The 18,284-nt window shown below is 32.6% G+C and overlaps 1 protein-coding gene across 1 annotated transcript; it reads right to left on the reverse strand.

Moving 5' to 3' along the window:
- Window positions 1-579: 579 nt before the first annotated feature.
- Window positions 580-17,864, reverse strand: Pex23 (tectonin beta-propeller repeat-containing peroxin 23). Its single transcript, XM_088234573.1, has 18 exons — window positions 16,950-17,864; window positions 15,871-16,452; window positions 15,650-15,780; window positions 15,342-15,498; window positions 15,080-15,252; window positions 14,246-14,522; window positions 12,157-12,316; window positions 11,413-11,549; window positions 10,968-11,179; window positions 10,777-10,885; window positions 10,446-10,592; window positions 10,214-10,364; window positions 8,426-8,625; window positions 4,455-4,664; window positions 4,139-4,237; window positions 3,882-4,014; window positions 3,148-3,321; window positions 580-1,387 (listed from the first exon to the last, which is right to left on the reverse strand). The coding sequence occupies exons 1-18, from the start codon at window positions 17,601-17,603 to the stop codon at window positions 1,203-1,205; spliced, it is 3,891 nt and encodes a 1,296-aa protein (XP_088090699.1). The 5' UTR covers window positions 17,604-17,864; the 3' UTR covers window positions 580-1,202.
- Between the last annotated feature and the right edge of the window lie 420 nt (window positions 17,865-18,284).

Here is an 18,284-nt window from a genome sequence, read left to right on the forward strand (position 1 = left end):
AATGCATTAAAATTAAAAACTGATAAACATTGTGTTAACATTATGCAGATAACAATGAAAAGAGAAGTAAACTCTTTTAGATAAATATAATTTTGCTGAAATATCATAGAATAGAATGTACATAGTGAATGTATAGGAAAAACTGTTTTCCGATTTTTGTACAAATTATACAACAAATAATTTGACTGAAAACATTCTCAAAATAACATTTCTAAATCAATATGTACATATTATTATAAAACAATTTTTGTTTCCAAACATTGCAACACAATATAAAGAGATCAAAAATTATTATTAATACAGTATGAAATTTTGCTCTCTACTAAAAAGCAATATAAAACATCTGCCAATAATACACGCTTATAAAATAAATTTCCCGCTATGGGCAGATCACTAAACTGAGCAAGGTAGCAAACGAATTGCAAAAAGGTGTCTTTATTTGATTCTGACCAAATCTGACTAATTAAAAAATAAGGTACAGATGCCAATAAATCAGTCATATACATTGTATTTTTAATAAAATTAAAGCTACTCTATTTTTAAATGAAATTTCAGTGAGAATTTTTGTTACATAAAGGGTTTTATTTCCAACAATTTTATTTAAAAAGTATTTTTTCTTTGCAATATTTCGTAATCCTCAATATCTAAAGCGCAAGGCTGGTGATCACCTTGTGTTTATGTAACACATGAACAATATTACACTACAATCAGTGTACAAATGCAGTGCCCTGTACACCATTAGGTAAGGAAAATAATGTTTTTTCAATGTTAAGAAGTAATTAATTAGTAATTTAGTAATTATGCTGGCAAATATGCTAAATAGATTTACATTTCAATCAAAATAACTAAGTGTAAATCAGCTATTTTGATCACTTTGGTACTGAAATACATGGTAAAGTGCTTATGTAAACAGGTAGGTATATACCTAATATATTTCATGCTTTTTTTAGGATTGTTGCTGTATTATATGCAATTATTTATTTAAATTAATTTGAAATAAATACATAAATAAACCTCAAATGAAATATGTGTAAGATTTAATGAAGATAAATATGAGGTAAGATTTTTACAAGCATAGCACTATAAGTCACCCATTTACATTAGCAATTTATTATTGCCGATCCAAGGTTGAAAGAACTATAGATTTATTAAAAATAAGTCAGTATTTGACATCCTCACTTCCTTTGTATATTTTTAAGTAATTATGAATAGCTGTTGGATCCTCTAGCTGAGATGTGGAGCCAGGCGGCTGTAATACCCTTCTGCCAGCCAGAGCCAGTGGTGGCCGTATCAGATATTCCTGCGCGGCGACAGAGTGTCCCACCGCTGCTCACTCCCCAAACTTCGTTTCTACCCGCCGTCACGTGACGGAAACCGCCAGTTCCATCTGTTAATATAATATTTAGTAAGAAATTGTATACTTTTTATTAAATCATTTTTATCGTAAATAATTTAATTTTTTAAAAGGAATAACCAGCTAAGCCTTGTCAGCAGGTGGGAAAGGAAGAATATGGAAGAAAGCTATGAATTATACACCACAACAACCAGACCAATTTTAGAAAAAAATATTTGCTGATTTTTTTTTTCTTGCAATTGGCGGGAATCGAACCCGCGACGCCAGTTTCATAGTTGGCCGTTTAATCAACTGAGCCACGACGCCTTTCATTCATATCGGACATTGTTTAAAAACAATAATATTTTAAATATGTCTAAATGTAGACAAGTCCTACATTTTAACCATCTAGGGAGTTTATCAAGACTAATATTTATTTATGCCATGCCTGAACATCGCAAAATACACAAGACCGACAACAGAGCACAAAAGAGGCTATTCTATTTTCCACATTGACAGCCTCCGATCTACATTGTTTAAAATCAATAATATTTTTAATATATCTAAATGTAGACAACTCCTACATTTTAACCATCTAGGGAGTTTATCAAGACTGGTATTTATTTATGCCATGCTTGAACATCGCAACATACACAAGACCGACAACAGAGCACAAATGAGGCTATTCTATTTTCCACATTGACAGCCTCCGATCTTCTAATATGTGATGTTTAACCTCTAAATTGTAAATTATTCTTACCATTGTAAATTAAGTGAAAAATAAATATAATGTCAGTTATCCTAATTGCATATCATTTAATATTCATACTGTAATAAAATAATATTAAATCAGGAACATTGTATCATATCCCGACATATTTCAAAATGCCTAGACTTCCATATTCCTTTCTTAAAATAGTTGTCAATCTCTGTTTGAATACAACCCTTTTAAATGCCCAGACTTCCATTTTTCCTTCTCAAAAATGTTTTTCCTCTCTGTTGAACTAAATTTAGATTTATCAACTTGTTTGAAATCACTAAAATAATGCTGATCGATTTGAAAAGATAACTTTTCCTTATTCAAGATGATATTATGATATCCCCAATGTGGGAGTGCCTTTTAGGTGAGAAGGATCTCAACCACATAATCCTCTTCTGCCCGATAAATAATGGATTATCTTCCTTCCTTCCTGAAATATCCAAACACTCCCACCTTCCTATTAACATTTAACCCTTCTTTACTCTCCTAAACTTCCTATACTCAAACTAAAATTGAAATTAATCAAAATCAATCGAATTTGTCTGTGGTGTCCTCCTTACCTCACCTTCATAAGTTTATATTATTTTTAAAATATTTAACATGAAACTGGCAAAACACCTTTAAGGTGACACGCCATTAAATTTTATTTTTTTTTCAAAAATAGCAAGTTATTATTATATACAATAGCAGCACTAGCAGCTGTAGCAAGTACATTTATTACACTGTGTTTTAAATAAAGAATTCTTAAAACAAAGAAAAAATACATAAATTAAAATACAATCACATGATAATAGAAAATCATAAAGTTATTGCTTCTTAATATATATAGATCAACGTTTTGAGTAAAAATGTATGGAGTAAAAAAAAATTAAAGCAGTGTAACCAATGCCAAATTCTTCCAGTTTAATCCTTTCCAGAATATTGTAACCTAGTTTATTTATTACTGAATAAATAATCTTCTCCCATTCCCCCACATTTTTTCTTTCGCTTGAATGAGGACAGAAGTGCTTGTTAACATAAAAAGATAATTATTGAGTAAAGGGGATTGTCAAACCTGGGGATTCGTTTCCTAATATGAGCCAATGTGAGCCTTCAGGCATAGCCTCTGTGACATCCTTGCGTACAATGATCCTACCGTGACTATCCACCGCCCAGATGTGTTCCCCAACAGAAAGCTGCTTTAAGCTTCCCATTCCAACAGTCGCCTCCACAACATGCCAAAGAGTACCTTCAAAATAACATGGATAATGTAAAAGTGAAATCTAAAATTCAATTCAATGTGTCATTTTCACAAGAGTTATTTTACCATGAAGAACAATAAAATATCACTAATTCATGAATAATGTCGCCAATTAAAAAAAAAATGGCATCTATTGATTGTATAAATAAATTTTTTTAATGCATCTAACAAACCAAAGTAAATTTATGGAATGTACTTCCAAAGATCTCCATAGTTGATTCAAACCATGCAAACACACTTTTTGTTAATACATTTGTATAAACCACATTTATTTTCAAATTACACATCGACCGGTTTCGAGATTACTTCTTAATAATCATCAAAACCTATACTAACTTTTTACATTTATTTTAAGTACATAGTCATTTATTAATATCAATTACAATTTAAAGCTACATGTTTGAAAAAAAAAACATTTAATTTCATTGCTCTTTACTAATGTGCAACTTTCGCTTGGATCTGACGTTATTTGTTGATGTAAAAGGGAAAAAATGTTTTCACCTCATAGGATCCATGAGAGAAAGCATAGAAAAAAAATCAGAATTTACCTATTGGATTATCCGGTGTAATGCCCATTCTCCAGTAGGCCTCTCCTTTTCTTCCAACAGCCCAAACACCAGCAACACCTACACTAATACCAGCAAGAGCCTGCGTGCAAGTAACGTGCTCCCAAGAAGTTCCCTACATAATACATAGGATAGGTATACATTATGACATTAAAAAAAATGATGAATAAACATGCGGATTTTACAACATTGTAAATGATGAAATTTTATGTAAAATATAAAGTTCTATCAATAATTACCGCTGGACAATCTCTGATGACCCCAATACGAAAGAGTGCATCTCCAGAAGAAGCTATTGCCCACACAGAAATAGGACCTTGTTTTGCATTATCAGGAGACTAAAAATAATAAAAAGATTAATAAAGGAAATTGAAAATTCATGGATATTATTAATTATTTTTACATGAAAATGTTAAACAAAAGAATCAGGTAGTCAAATAATATTTTAAGGCTAATTTTCTTTTTGCACGTGAAAAAAATATTGAATAATTAAATGATAATGTACATATTTAGCTTTTACATAAAGACACCGTTTTGTGATGACATAAAACTAACCCATAGAGATACGTCCAATATCTTAGTGTTTCCCAATTCTTGCCAAGGGCCAGCAGTGTTAAGTTGGGCTCTCCGAAACCAACGTCTTCTCCTCACGCAGTCTGTAAACAATTTTCTACCATGGTACGCTGAAGGAAAGTCGGTTGCATATTGCCAACCATCACGATCCACTCCTCCTGGAGTGTGGAAATCAACAATCCAATCAGAAACCTAAAATTGAAATATAATATTACATTAATGTTTATCATATCAATGAACTTAAGGACTGTAAAAAGTCATGAGTACTTATCACGAGTGTCATACATTGCTAAGAGAGTAATGGCAGTTTTTGAAATAAACAGAACACAAAATGCCAATCACTGCCGAAGTGGAACTGAAGGTCTGTTAATGTCTGTCAATAGTCTGGCTTCTCCAGAATGAGTCTTCTGTGCAAATGCGGAAAAGTTCCTTAACAAGACCACAGACAACTTTCCCACCAGATCCCCAGATAATAGTTGAGCATGTATGAGGAAGATGCTTTTTGAAGTATATATAAGCCTTGTACATAATAAGTGGGACACAAAATGAATAATTAAAAAAAACAAAGAGGCATTGATACGTGAGAGCGAGGCATGAGTGCTGGCTGGCGTTAGGATATCCTGGAGACATCTTGTGATGTCCACATGTCCCTCTTAGAAGCAGATGTGATAAAGAAGAAGGCGTATGGCGGCCTCCGTGGTGTAGTGGTCAAGACGCTTGACTCACTCACGGAAGGTTCCGGGTTCGATTCCCGGTGAGAACACAAAAATTAAAATGTGATTTTTCTCAAGCCTGGGTGCTCTGTGATGTAATTCACCACTGTAATTAGGCCTCCTGGCCTGTTGTGGTGCAAAAAAAAAAATGTGAATGTGAAAAATGTATATAAATTATCTGAATTGATTGTTATGATTATTATTATTCGTTACATGCAGGCAGCCTTTGCTGATGCACCTATATCTCGTGTACTGCTTTTTGTCCAAGTTCTTCTTCCGTCAAAAAAGCATCCAAATGGTTTTTGAATTGGTTGACTGAAAATTTATTCCAGCCTGGAACTACCTTTAAAAATGCAAACTTTAATTCCATTCTTCTTCTTCTTCAGCCTTATTCTCTCCACTGCTGGATTAAGGCCTCTTTCAAACGTCTCCATTCCCACTATCGCCCGCTTTCATCATCCACGTTTTACCGGCAATAGAGGCAATGTCGCCGACCCATCTTTTCTTTGGCCTTCAAACACTTCTTTTGTTTGCTAATGGTCTCCACTTTATTATTCTGGGTGTCCACCTGCCATCATTTTGCCTCGCCAAGTGTCCTGCACACTGCCATTTCAATTTCGCTGCACGATCCATGATATCCACGACTCCGGTTTGACGCCTTATTTCTTCATTTCTTACTCTGTCTCTTAGACATACATCGAGAATCTATCTTTCCATGGATCGTTGCGTGCATTTTAATTTCTGGCTACTTTTTTGTGTTACAGACATGGTTTCTAGTCCATATGTTGTCACCGGCAATATGCTTGATTCATATACCTGTCTTTTTAAGCATATAGGGACTTCTTTAATTTTTTAAATATATTTTAGTTTGCCGAAACCAGCCCAACTTAGCCCTATTCTTCTTGGTAACTTCGCTGTCTGGTTATCTTTACCAAGTTTGACTTTGTGTCCTACATATATGTATTCATCAACCACTTCGATTATATTATTGTTGATGAAAATGTCTCTCTCTGTTGGATTCACAATCTTTGTTTTATGAATATTCGTTTCCAAACTAATCCGTATAGATACGTAAAAATACAAGCTACCGTTCCCGAGAGATGAATACATATTGAAAAATGCTTATCTTTTAAACCTATTAAACTGTTTCAACAAAAAATTGTTACCCAGTACTTACATTTTGAATTTATATCTACCTTCCTTTAGCTCTTGCGTGGCTATGATGTAACATAAGCTAGGTGGGATACTAGATTTGATATATTTATTTATTTGACGATTGTAGTCTGCATTACTTCATGGGTTGTTTAACTCATTATGTAATGATGACTGTAAATACAAGGTAGAAGTTAGTGAATAGAAAGCAGATAGCTGCTAAACTGCTGATATGTAAAGGAAAATAGGTCCATATTATCCGCAGAAGGTATTCAGTAAGCAAATTGCCCAATCAATGGGTGAATTCTGACTTGCATTCGTACGGCTTCTGGGTGCGTAAAATGGTGCATGAAATCTCGCAAAAGAATAATTATTGGGAATATACAAACTGATCTCTTTCAGTTTATTTGGATTATATTATATTATACAAAATCAGCTTACAGAAATGTTTCCCAAGAAAAAATTGACGACAAGATTCAATGGTGTTGTAATTCAGCATCCCTGCTAGAATCAATGATGGATAATAGTTAATTTTTTAAAATATAAGTATCGCTAAAATCGCATTTGAACCATCTCTATTTCAAGGATGTGATTCGATTCATAAGGGTCCCAAATGATGGAACAGTATTCTAGTAGTATCTGTTGCGGGCTAGTGTATTATACAATGTGCCAATTGCAGTAGTATTATTGAAATATCTAGAGTTTTGAAGTACAAATCCAAGCATCTTACTAGATTTATCTACAACACTAGTAATATGGGACTTAAACTCTATATATCTCTCTTATTAAATGATGAAGCTGTAATTTTTGTAATTCTCAAATGGACATTTTCGCACCAGATTTGAAAATTAAAATGTGCATATTCATGCAGGATTTTAATACAAAGAATATAAATCCATGCATGAGAAGAATTATTTAATGAATGAAAGTGATGCCAATATTAATCAATTAATACAATTAATCTGTTTGACTGTATAAGAAAGAGTACAAGTACAACTTATAACAAGGAAGACAGAGAAGCTGTTCTAAGGTCAGTGTTGATGTGAAAGAGAAAAAATCCAGAGAGAAAGGCAGATCCGTGTACCATGCTGAAGACAAGGAAGACATCAGACATCAGTCATGTGTGTTTTTCTTATTAGTTTTAACGTACCTATATGCCGTGATATACAGCCTGTTCCAAAATCAACTATAAATTTGCAAAAAATATTTCCTTTCTGAACTGATACTTGAAACATGAGACCAAATCAAAAAGAGATATGCTGCGATTGGTATTCCATTGTAAAGCCCTATGCACCATCGGGTGCGAACAGCATTATATGATTACAATGAAAGCAAAATAAAAAAAATTAATAAAAATATGTAGGTGTAAAACTTTGCTTCTGCCGTTTTCCTGTAGATGGCTTTAGCTGCAAGTAGTGGTTGAAATAAATAGATCATACACGTCATGCAATAAACTTGGGCATCTGTCAACATAACATCATAGAAACATTAGTCGATTGATGTTTGCATCATAAAGTTATTCTCGATTGAAAAGGTCAGTTTACAACCCAAATTCTAGTCATTTGGAGGGAGGTTTTAGTTTTTATCTTCAATATGAAGAAATCTGCGGCCGAGGCTCACGAAAAGCTCTCAAATACTTATGGTGAGGCCGCTATTAGTGAAAGAACGTGTCGTGAGTGGTTTCAAGGCTTCAAGAATGGTGATTTTCATGTCGAAGACTGCTGTAGCGGTGGAAGAGTCGTGACAGGACAAAAAATGGGTCCATTACCATAACCCCAAGCGCAGAAAATGTATCAGAATATCAGATATATCGCAGAAATCATATATTTTGTTAAATCAAAATTGTATAATCTTAACGAGAAATTAAAAATGCTCGTAAGGAAAGAAAAATCAGTTAACAGATATTGCCGGCGCAACGATGATGTATTTTATATACTGTTAACGTAAAGTTCCTCACCAAATACAAGAGTATAACTCTTTTGTGGTCAGGAATGACAATGACCTATTTTCATTTTGATTTACTATTAATTTTAGGTTATTTTGTAGGTATTAATCAATTATCATAAGTAAAAAATTTAAGAGAAGTACCCAATGCCAATGCCGATTGATTAGTTTAGTCAATTCTCGGGTCCTTTTTTGTTTTCCAGTAGAGTCACTCCACATATATCTGTCTGTAGGTAATCCCGAACCTGTGTAACCGGTTAAAGGATTCCATCGTTGATTTTCATACACAAAGTAGTTTTGTGTGTCGGTCATTTGGTTTATTCCCTCTTTTCCTTTATCCAAGCCTACAATTTGAAAAACTCTGTTTTTATTTCGGAAATAATTTTTTTACTTACAAAGCCTGGGGAAATTAGAAAGCCCTAGCCAGTATTAAATTTATAAAAAAGAAAATATTCTTAAAATAGATTTGTTCAAGTTTATAATATAAAACCTCTTTGGTAAACACTGATGTACAATAAATAGACACGTTATTCGTACACTAGGTTCATCTTAGATATAGCAAATATTGCGTTGCCCTCAAAATAATTTTATGAAAAGAGATCAAATCATGATACACAATCATGCAATTCATGTGAGAAAGAGGTATGTATACATATTTTCTTAGTTCATAGTTATTTCTGTGTAATATGACACTAGCTGGCAGCTATCATCGTAATTATTTATGTATATAACTAATAATATAATTAATGAAACAATACATGTCTTCTGTTTTTTACCATTACAATGTAATTTAAGCATTTTCTCACCGCACACAGTGACATTATTCTTTGTAGCATCAAATCAAGGAAGACAATGAATGCAAGGAGACCCGTAAATTAAAATACCATCTATTACGCGTCTATTTAATTACCATATTTTGCGGACGATAAGACGCATCGGACCATACGACGCACCCCAATTTTTGGTTGAATTTTCAGAGTTAAAAATGCACTCATGGTCCGAAAAATACGGTATACGTCATTGCTGGTAAACTTTTCAGAAATCTCATAGTGAACTTTAAACTTACTAGTGGTCAAAACAACATATTTTTTAGGCAAGAAAATTACCATTATATCACAAAAATATTGTTTGTAATAATTTACTGTTAGTAACACATAAACTAATGTTTAAGCGTCATCAGATAATTGCAAACAACTAGAAATATTTTTTTGAAAGTAATTTTTAATGCTCTATGATTATATTTAACAAATAGAGTTGTAGATGTACCCCCATACACTACTGAGGAAACTCCTTTTTTGGATGAATTGGTACTCAGACAAGTTAAAGGGTAGTAATTATTTTATTAATAATATTTATTACTCCTATTTCTTAATACAGTGTAGAGTGAGTTTATAGAAACCATATCTTAATTATCATTTCAATTATGTTTTTATATATAAATATATATATATATATTATTTTTTTATTGATTTCAATGGTACTATTATTTAGTCTTTTTTTCAATAATACTGTATTTAATATTTTACTTTTATTTTGTTGATTTTAATGTTACTGATATTTTGTATATTTGATAATGTATTAATCTAAATTTGTATAATTTACATTTTAATAATCATGTCTGATTATCTTTTTTAAATTGTATTCTTTGGAATTTTATTATTTATAACTTATACCTTTTTTTCTGGATTATTATAATATCGCATCACATGTCATTATATTTGAATCGAATTAATTTTACAATGTATTTTTTATTGTTAATTATTATGGCTTGACACGGGCACAGCCAAAAAAGCTTGAATAAATTCACTTATATTTAAACGAGTGTAATTTTGAATGAATAAATTAATTAAAATTAGAATCAAAATGAATTATAGTACAGTGGTCAAAAGCGCTCGATATATATAATATTGTATGATTTATTTTATTATTTACCTTTCAGAATAGGACCTCCCCAACCGCCAGAATAAACCCAAGGTGTATGTTCATATGAAATCCCCCAAACAACTCCATTACTACACGTTTCTACCCTCCGCAAGTGACCTCCCATTGAACGCCATACCATTTCATCTGTACCTACAATAACCTGAAAAAAAATTGCATAAGATTAATCCATTATGAATAATAAATATTTTGAAAGTAACTTAAATATTTTGAAAATAATTACATTTTTCGATTTGTACACAATGCGGAAAAGGCGTAAAGATCCGCTAATGTGAAAGCTTGCAACACTCTCAGGTTCGATTCGATGCTCGTAAAATGTGAAATGAGATCCATTAGTCCATATATTGTAACCCTTTTCTGTAGATACAATCTGAAATTTGAGAACTGCCCTGTTTACAATAAACTAAACATAAATCTAAATTGAAAAAAACAATATACTTGTTCCATAGGAAGGATGAATATGATGTATAACACCTGAATTCATAATGTTATTGTAATATTATATTACATTTATTACATTATGATTATCAAGTCCAATAATCTCAAAAGAAAACCTTTATGTGAAAATCATGCCCAGGAACTATATTAAGGCTTCCGTGTCTCTCTTCAGCTCCCCAGTCCCCGTCGCGCATTGTATTGCGAACCACAATTCCTTCAGGAAATCTAAAAAACAATGAAAATGTGGTTCAATGTGCGCCATAATACATTACCTAACTGCTGTTATCCACGGCAGTATTAAAAATACCTTGGATTGAAGTGCAAAGCCACATCTCTGATTTCTTTCTGAGTTTTGTGTTTCTGTTTTATGTGAACGTGTCCCTGAAGATTTAATGTAATTCTTTCTACATTATCATGAATACAGCCAGAAATTTCGAGTTCTGTTCCGGCAGGAAAACTATTTTGCAATGGAGTTGAAAATCCATCGGATGATGTATCTTTTCCGAAAACATCAATCTCCTGTAAAATTAAATATTGTCAGGAAAATTATTTCAAATTTTATTTTGATGCATGATAAATGCTACTTTAAATTACAGAAAAAGTAAAAACTTTAATCACATACATTTTTATTTTATGTTAACTTGTTGTCATTCAATCTTAACTAAGAGTGAATTAAAATTATTTGAGGTTTTAGTTGTGATAATTCATACATACATTTAAGAATAATTATGTTTAAGGAGAAATATTGACACCTGTATGTAAAGTCCATTATCTTGTCGGTCAATACGACATGACTGTGGATCCCAAACGAGAATATCGCCAGCTGCTGTAGTTCCCCACAATGCGTCTGTACTGGGACGTCCATTTAATCCATGCACTTGGCAAGTAACTAACAAAAACAAAATCACTTTTAAAAAGGGAGAGATAACTTTAACACCCTTATCACAAATAAAAACAGTTATTTAAATAGCTATTTTTAGCTTTTATAGTGAAGTCAATTATTTCAAAGGGATTTCATGAAATTATGAACCAGTTTATATGGTCCCAAGTTCCCATTAACCACAGCTTGATTCCCATTTTCTAATGAGTACAAATTGTTGAAAATGGCCTCCAAAATTTAAATATTTGGGTAAATAGTAAGAATGCAAATACATACATTTTTTCCAAAACAAAACAAAAATATTGCAAGATTAAGGCCAAACTATTTTTGTTTTCATATTATGCATGCCTGATTTATTTAGGTAAATATTAAATTGCAATACGTATTTATCTATAAAATTACTAAGAAATGTTGAGCCACAATTTGTTTACTGTTTACAATTTGTTTACTGAGGGCCTACATTATTTTTATAAATTATATTTATTTGAAATTTTTATTTAATTCAAAACTAAATACATAAAAATCTTCAAACCCTTTCATTGTTCGGTGGGGCACTATTGTTGTCAATATCAAAAGAAAAAAGTTATCATTTGCATAAAATGTTTGATCAACATACCGTCTACCAAAACAGACAACCATTCTTCTTGATCTGTGTCAGAGGCGAATTGCAGTTTAAGGGGACTGCTGAATCTCCTGGGGGCATATATTGCTATCCGGGGGCATCCCGCTTCAGAACAACTTACTACACAAGTTATTTCGCTAAGAATAAGGGTGTGCTGGAAAAAAAAATAGATGCATAATTAAGCATTTTATAAATTGTGATATAATTGTAATAAATACATAAATATTTATCAAGATTACTGGAGACACATTAAGTTTTATTGCTGATAAAATAGAGTGAAAAAAAAGTAAAACATAGTGTTAATAATAATTCATGTTAACGTACTTTATAATAAACTGCCATTATTAATTGTTATGTATAGTAAAATCAGTGCCAGAGACAGTTACAGACTACACATAGTTAATAAGTTATTATTAGCTGTTAAGTTTATTATAAAGTATGTTATATAAATTATCAACACTGTTTTACTTTATTTCATTTAAATTATTTATTGACAATTCTTGATGGAATCCCATTGTAATGATGTAATAACTTATATTTATATATAAGTTATTAATTTGTAAATATAAGTTATTACTTCATTACTATGTTTTACATTATAATAATTGCCTCTGTAACTACAAAACTATTTTTTTATCTTCGTTATTTTGTTATGCATGCTAAATTATGGGTTTAAATATATTTTTTTTTTGTTATTTTTATTTTCGACACTGTTTTGATACATTAGTGGGGTTCATAGTCCATTGATCAATGACATACACGTGCAATAATTTCACCTGAAATATAGATCGACGACCGATAAAGCGAGTCATTATGTCCAATTTCCATTATGTTGTATCCCAACTCAACACAGGGCTCTTGACCTTATAGAGTTAGGGATACGTTATTATGATTTTTTTTGTAATATGTAATATGAGTAATAAAATAAAAAATAATAAAATATTTAGTACAATACATCGTGGGTATACTGGCAAAAAGCTTTAACTCTCAAATCCTTGATTTCTCAAAACAGCATTTAAGTTGTGTTCCAATTTTACTCTTTTATATCTTATTTAAATATAGTAAGATATAAAGTGCTTATTTAAGAACATGGTTTTAATTTTTCCATTTCTTAATTTTATATTAAGTTATTTAAAGCTTTTAGCCTGAATAAAATACCGGGTATATGATTTAACCTTAAATTTATTTTTTAAACTACAGATATATGAAATTTGATATGACTTAGTGTAATTTGCCAGTTTGTAGAGTGTTAAAAACTTTACAAAATTGCATCATTAAGTCAAATCCGCATATTTTCGAGTTAAAGTTTTTTGCCAGTATACCCACGACATGATATTCTGCAAGATACAAGAGCAACGTTCAGCAGTATATTAACAATGTTCCTACCGCGGAGACATAAATAACAAAATAACGTGGCCTACAAAGAGACCCAGCCCAGTCAGCCCAAACAGTCAGCCCAAGCAAGTCAAGCGATTTGCTGCACGACTCCAAACCAGTTCTAGCATGAGTCCAAGTGCAGCCAGTCCAACTCTTCATCGCCGTAACACCCGCACTACATAATTCAATTAATTATTTATTTGCCATGTAATAAATACGCATTGAACAGTAACCTTGTGTCTTCTGTTAATCTCTAACTGGGGTAAGTGCTTCAACCCTCAGCAACCTAAATCCTGCACATTTATATTTTTTATACATTTTGTTGATATGCACAAGCGTTTTGTATTTTGTTTTTACGATTAATGTTTATATTTTGTTAAAGCTGTTGAATAAATAAACATTTTTTTTAATATAAGAAAAAAACAGCAGTCAGAAAATAATACTTTCGATTTATTTGATGAATTAGCTGTTTGAAAATGCTCCCATAACCAACAAAAACACATTTTTGAAGAAAAACACACCAAGACAATATAAGGTCAATTAATATAATACTTAAAAAACATTTTTGGTTTATCCAAATCATTGTAAACAAGCACAAGATTTAACAATTTTTTATTAATAAGATTTACAGATAAATTAGGAGACATGAAGAAAATTCATAATCAATATCTTTGTTGTTAAATCTGCCTTATATAAAATGTAATACCTTAGTAGTGGCACCATCTGGATTCAGAATAGTTAGAGTTCCACCATTAGATCCTGAGTGGCACTCGAGTGACAAAACACAATCTTCAGCTGTGCTAGCGTTTCGACCAAAGCATCTTGCCTCACCGCTTCTAACCCAACTCTTTGTATCGACTGCCTTTTCATATGTTGAAAAGTCCATTTCACTATCCTGTAAACGACTCTTTAAGTCTTCTAGAATTTGGAGGCGCCATGTTTGAGTGAGTTCTGCTTGAGGAACACTGTGGCTGTCTGCAAACCTGTTTTTTTAAACCAAAATATTGTAGTGCTTTTTTTAAAATAAGTATAAAAGTAATACAGAAATAAAGAAGGACACGGAGTTATGTTTATAAAAAATTAAAAGTTGTCATTAAAAAATTAAGAGTCATTCTTTAATTTTAACATTTTTAGGCAACCCATTCTTTAAATAATTCTTTAATGGATCTGAATTTTTTTAAATCTATGTTTATTTTAATTATAATATATATCTATGAAATCAATAAATTAATTTACTTTCAAGATCCATCCAGTTCGTTATAATCATGGTGAATGAATTTTTTTCTATAATTTAAAACAAATTAATCATGGAATGATATACATATTTATTTTGCGGGTATTTAATATACGCAAATTATTTACATTATACATATGCATATTAAAAAGAAAAATATCTGACCAAATACTTAAAAAATACATATTAATTATAGTAATGACTAAGGAGGATTTTAGAACTTAATATATTTACAAAGGTATGTAACCAATTTTCAATCTTATGTTCAAAATTTACATAAAGGTAAATAAATGTAATATATCGAACCAATGTGGCAGTTGAGTTGGATCTAATGTACATCCTCCAGCTTCCACGAGGGTCCAAACGGCATCACATTCATCCCAATACAATGCAGCATGATCACTCTCGTCATCTCCAAACATTCCAGAGTCCGAATCAAAAACACTGCTGTCAGTTTCTGGGTGAGCTTCCATTCCAACCTAGACATTATTTGATAAAAAATAATATTAAAAATGATTCAAAATGTTTGAAATAACTACCTTCACAAGTTAAAAAATATTTTACTTACGACAGAACCTACACTACGTACAGGGCTCCATGCCCTCGGATTTTTTAATGTTGTTTCATAACTTTTTCCAGTGAGATCTATAACTCTTGATGAATCTCCTACATCCGAAGTGGTTTGGGTATTTGATTTTATGCTGCAGGTGTCATCAGAATCAGATCTGAATAAAATAATTATCAAAATATTTATAACAATTTCTCTATTGGTATTCTATCCATTTTTTTACATTTTAGGGAAATAATAGAAAGGAATATTTTTTATTTTAGAGGACAGACGGAAATAAGGATAGTTATTAAAAAATAAAAGCTTACGTTGGGGGTGTGGAGCCGGTAAGTTGAGGAGGTTTGAGAGGAAGAGTACGTGGTGCGGGAGCAGACCGTGAAGATTCTTCCCAGGATCCAGGAAGAACAGTAGCTTCATGAGAGCTACTAAGCGGGCGATTCTAAAGACAAATTTTAATTAATGAGTAATAGATGATGACACAATCGATAAGTAATGTTGGATTTTGAATGTTAGTAATTAATATACGTACTAAGGAATTAAGACTCCTGTGTCTTCCTCTGGGCGAACCTTTCATCAGACTGGCAGTGCTAGAGGTGCGACTCAAATGCAGCGGAGCTTGAACCAGCCTCCAGTTTTTACCACTCAGTTCGGAAACATTCACGCCGTAACGCCAATATACACATCGGTCGGCTGCGCCCACTCCAAATACTTGATCGTTGGCTGCAACAGATATGTGTACCATATTCCCGCCAATTTCTAGCCATCCTTTGCCTATAGCGAAAGTTTCACTGGTTCCAGCACCAGCTCCATTAATCCCTTTCCTGAACCAAACCCGACCATCCGTGCTGACACTCCAGACAGCGTCACAACCGACCGATATGATGCTGAGTTTGGCGTCCTCGGGAGCCTTCACTTCCAACCAGGACTCTCCCATAGGGCAGTCTCTGGTAATGCCCTTTCTTACTAAAGCGCGCCCTGTCCACAGGAGCACCCACAGTAGACCGGTAGGCCCCACAGACACCTGCTTTACTTCGCATCCGGGAGGAACCGACACATTGGTCCAACGCAAACCTTCCGGGGCTGTCGTACTTGCCCCGCTCCGGAACATAACCTAAAAAATAAAAATGAACTAATGTTAATGAACATATTAGCGTTAGAAACATATCGTTTTATACTATACTGAAGTATTTAATTATTTTCGGGGAAAGAGAAACATTCAGTTAGCTTCAAACAAAATCAGGATTTTTTAAAATACATCAAATAATAATAATAGAACAAAAAATTTATGTAGATTTACAATGGTAAATTCAAATTAAAAATAATTTTAAAAAATACAGTCATTCTTTGTTACAAATGATCAACCTATATTAGGTATTATGTTTTGAGGCATTAATAGAAGATTTCAAAAATGAGATTTACATTTTTTATTAAGGGATATTTTACAGTCTTTCCAAATACACACATGTTTATGTAATATCGGTTTATAGATACAATTATTAAGAACTACCTTGCTTAAATACAAATAATAAATATAAATAAACACTTTCGTGGGTTCGGTTTAGATTTAGTTTGAATAGATAAGTACATTAATAGTTAGAGATATCTTACTCTCCCGTGTGCAGTAATAGCCCATACAGACAATGTTCCTGCCGGGGCATTAGGAATTTTATGTCCCCCAATAGACACATCTATAAAGGGTTCTTGAGTCGGGTCCTTGTGGAGAGGAGCTATAGCGCACCAGGAGTTGAGAGCGCTGTATCTGCGGTACCGAACCCATTTCCTTCTTCTCACGCAAGATTTCCACTGCTTTGTAGGACCATATTGCGCGGGGAAGTCAACGGCGTATGACCACCCATCATGATCTAAAGGTTGCCCATCCAGAGATAATTCTAGTTGCCAATCTCCTTCCCATTGCCAAGCCATAGAGGGCAATCTTATCCGGTCGATAGACCTATCTTGACATCCATCTTTGGTAGAGAAGTGGTAACGATCCGTCGGTAATAACCGCCCACTAAAACCTTCAACAGGTAGCCACCTTTCATTCTCATAAGCCTCTTCCTTGACTCTTATGGGTATTTCCAAACCATGAACGTGAACATATATTTGTCTGTCACCTCCTACAGCCCATAAGAAGTGTGGAATGGCGGACAAGTGTTTGAATTCCAAGCCCAAATACATAAATTCCCTCCACATTGAACCGCCGGTTGAAAGGACATAAACCCGACCCTCATTGTTAATGGCAAATAAAAGGGAACTAGGCATATTTACTTTAAGTTAATTAATCCACAACGTATATTTAAAAAAATATACAAATATTTGAACACATTTAAAAATAAATAACGACACATATAGTATGACAGATAGGATATAAAAAAATCTTTAGCAAGTTAGCTTTACGTATGTGGGTAAGTATCGGATCTGTCATCTGTCAAGTTTAGTATTAAGTATAGATATCGAGTATTTTCAAGCTTTGGTTCTCACACTGCTGGTCCGCACTGTCAAAGTAAAACGTCAAATTGCGTCAAATGATCACATTGATCACCAGTTATACCAACCCATCTGGTACTACCAGCACTAATTTTTCATCTGATTGGTACCTAACCAATGCAAGAAACATTTCAATACAGGAACATTTTTGAGGGGTAATTAAGAAAAATTTAAACTTCGTTTATTTATTTTTTCTAAACATCACTTTGCTCTCGCACTTCTGCTCGAAGAGCAGTCTATGTCATAGGGCCCGTGACTGGAAATGCGTGTTCACCAAATTTAGTTCTCTGGTACAGATATGTCTTTACCTTTTATTGTAAATGCAGATGATCTAAGCGTAAAACATTTTTCATAATGTTATGAAGAATACATATGCAAAGTGCTTTTAAATATTCCGAAGCAGTGTTATGCATAATGCAATGACATACTTCTTCATTTGTCTTCAAGGTAAATAAG

This window comes from Micrasema longulum, unplaced genomic scaffold, assembly GCF_059751315.1.
Source record: "Micrasema longulum isolate JH-2025_06_02 unplaced genomic scaffold, ASM5975131v1 h1tg001259l, whole genome shotgun sequence".
Classification (NCBI taxonomy): Eukaryota; Metazoa; Arthropoda; class Insecta; order Trichoptera; family Brachycentridae; genus Micrasema; species Micrasema longulum.

Coding starts and splice junctions, on each gene's coding strand:
- Pex23 (XM_088234573.1), bottom strand. CDS start 17,603: ATGCCTAGTTCCCTTTTATTTGCCATTAACAATGAGGGTCGGGTTTAT. Junction 16,453..16,949: donor CTATTACTGCACACGGGAGA/GTAAGATATCTC, acceptor TTTATTTTTTAG/GTTATGTTCCGGAGCGGGGC. Junction 15,781..15,870: donor ACAGGAGTCTTAATTCCTTA/GTACGTATATTA, acceptor ATTTGTCTTTAG/AATCGCCCGCTTAGTAGCTC.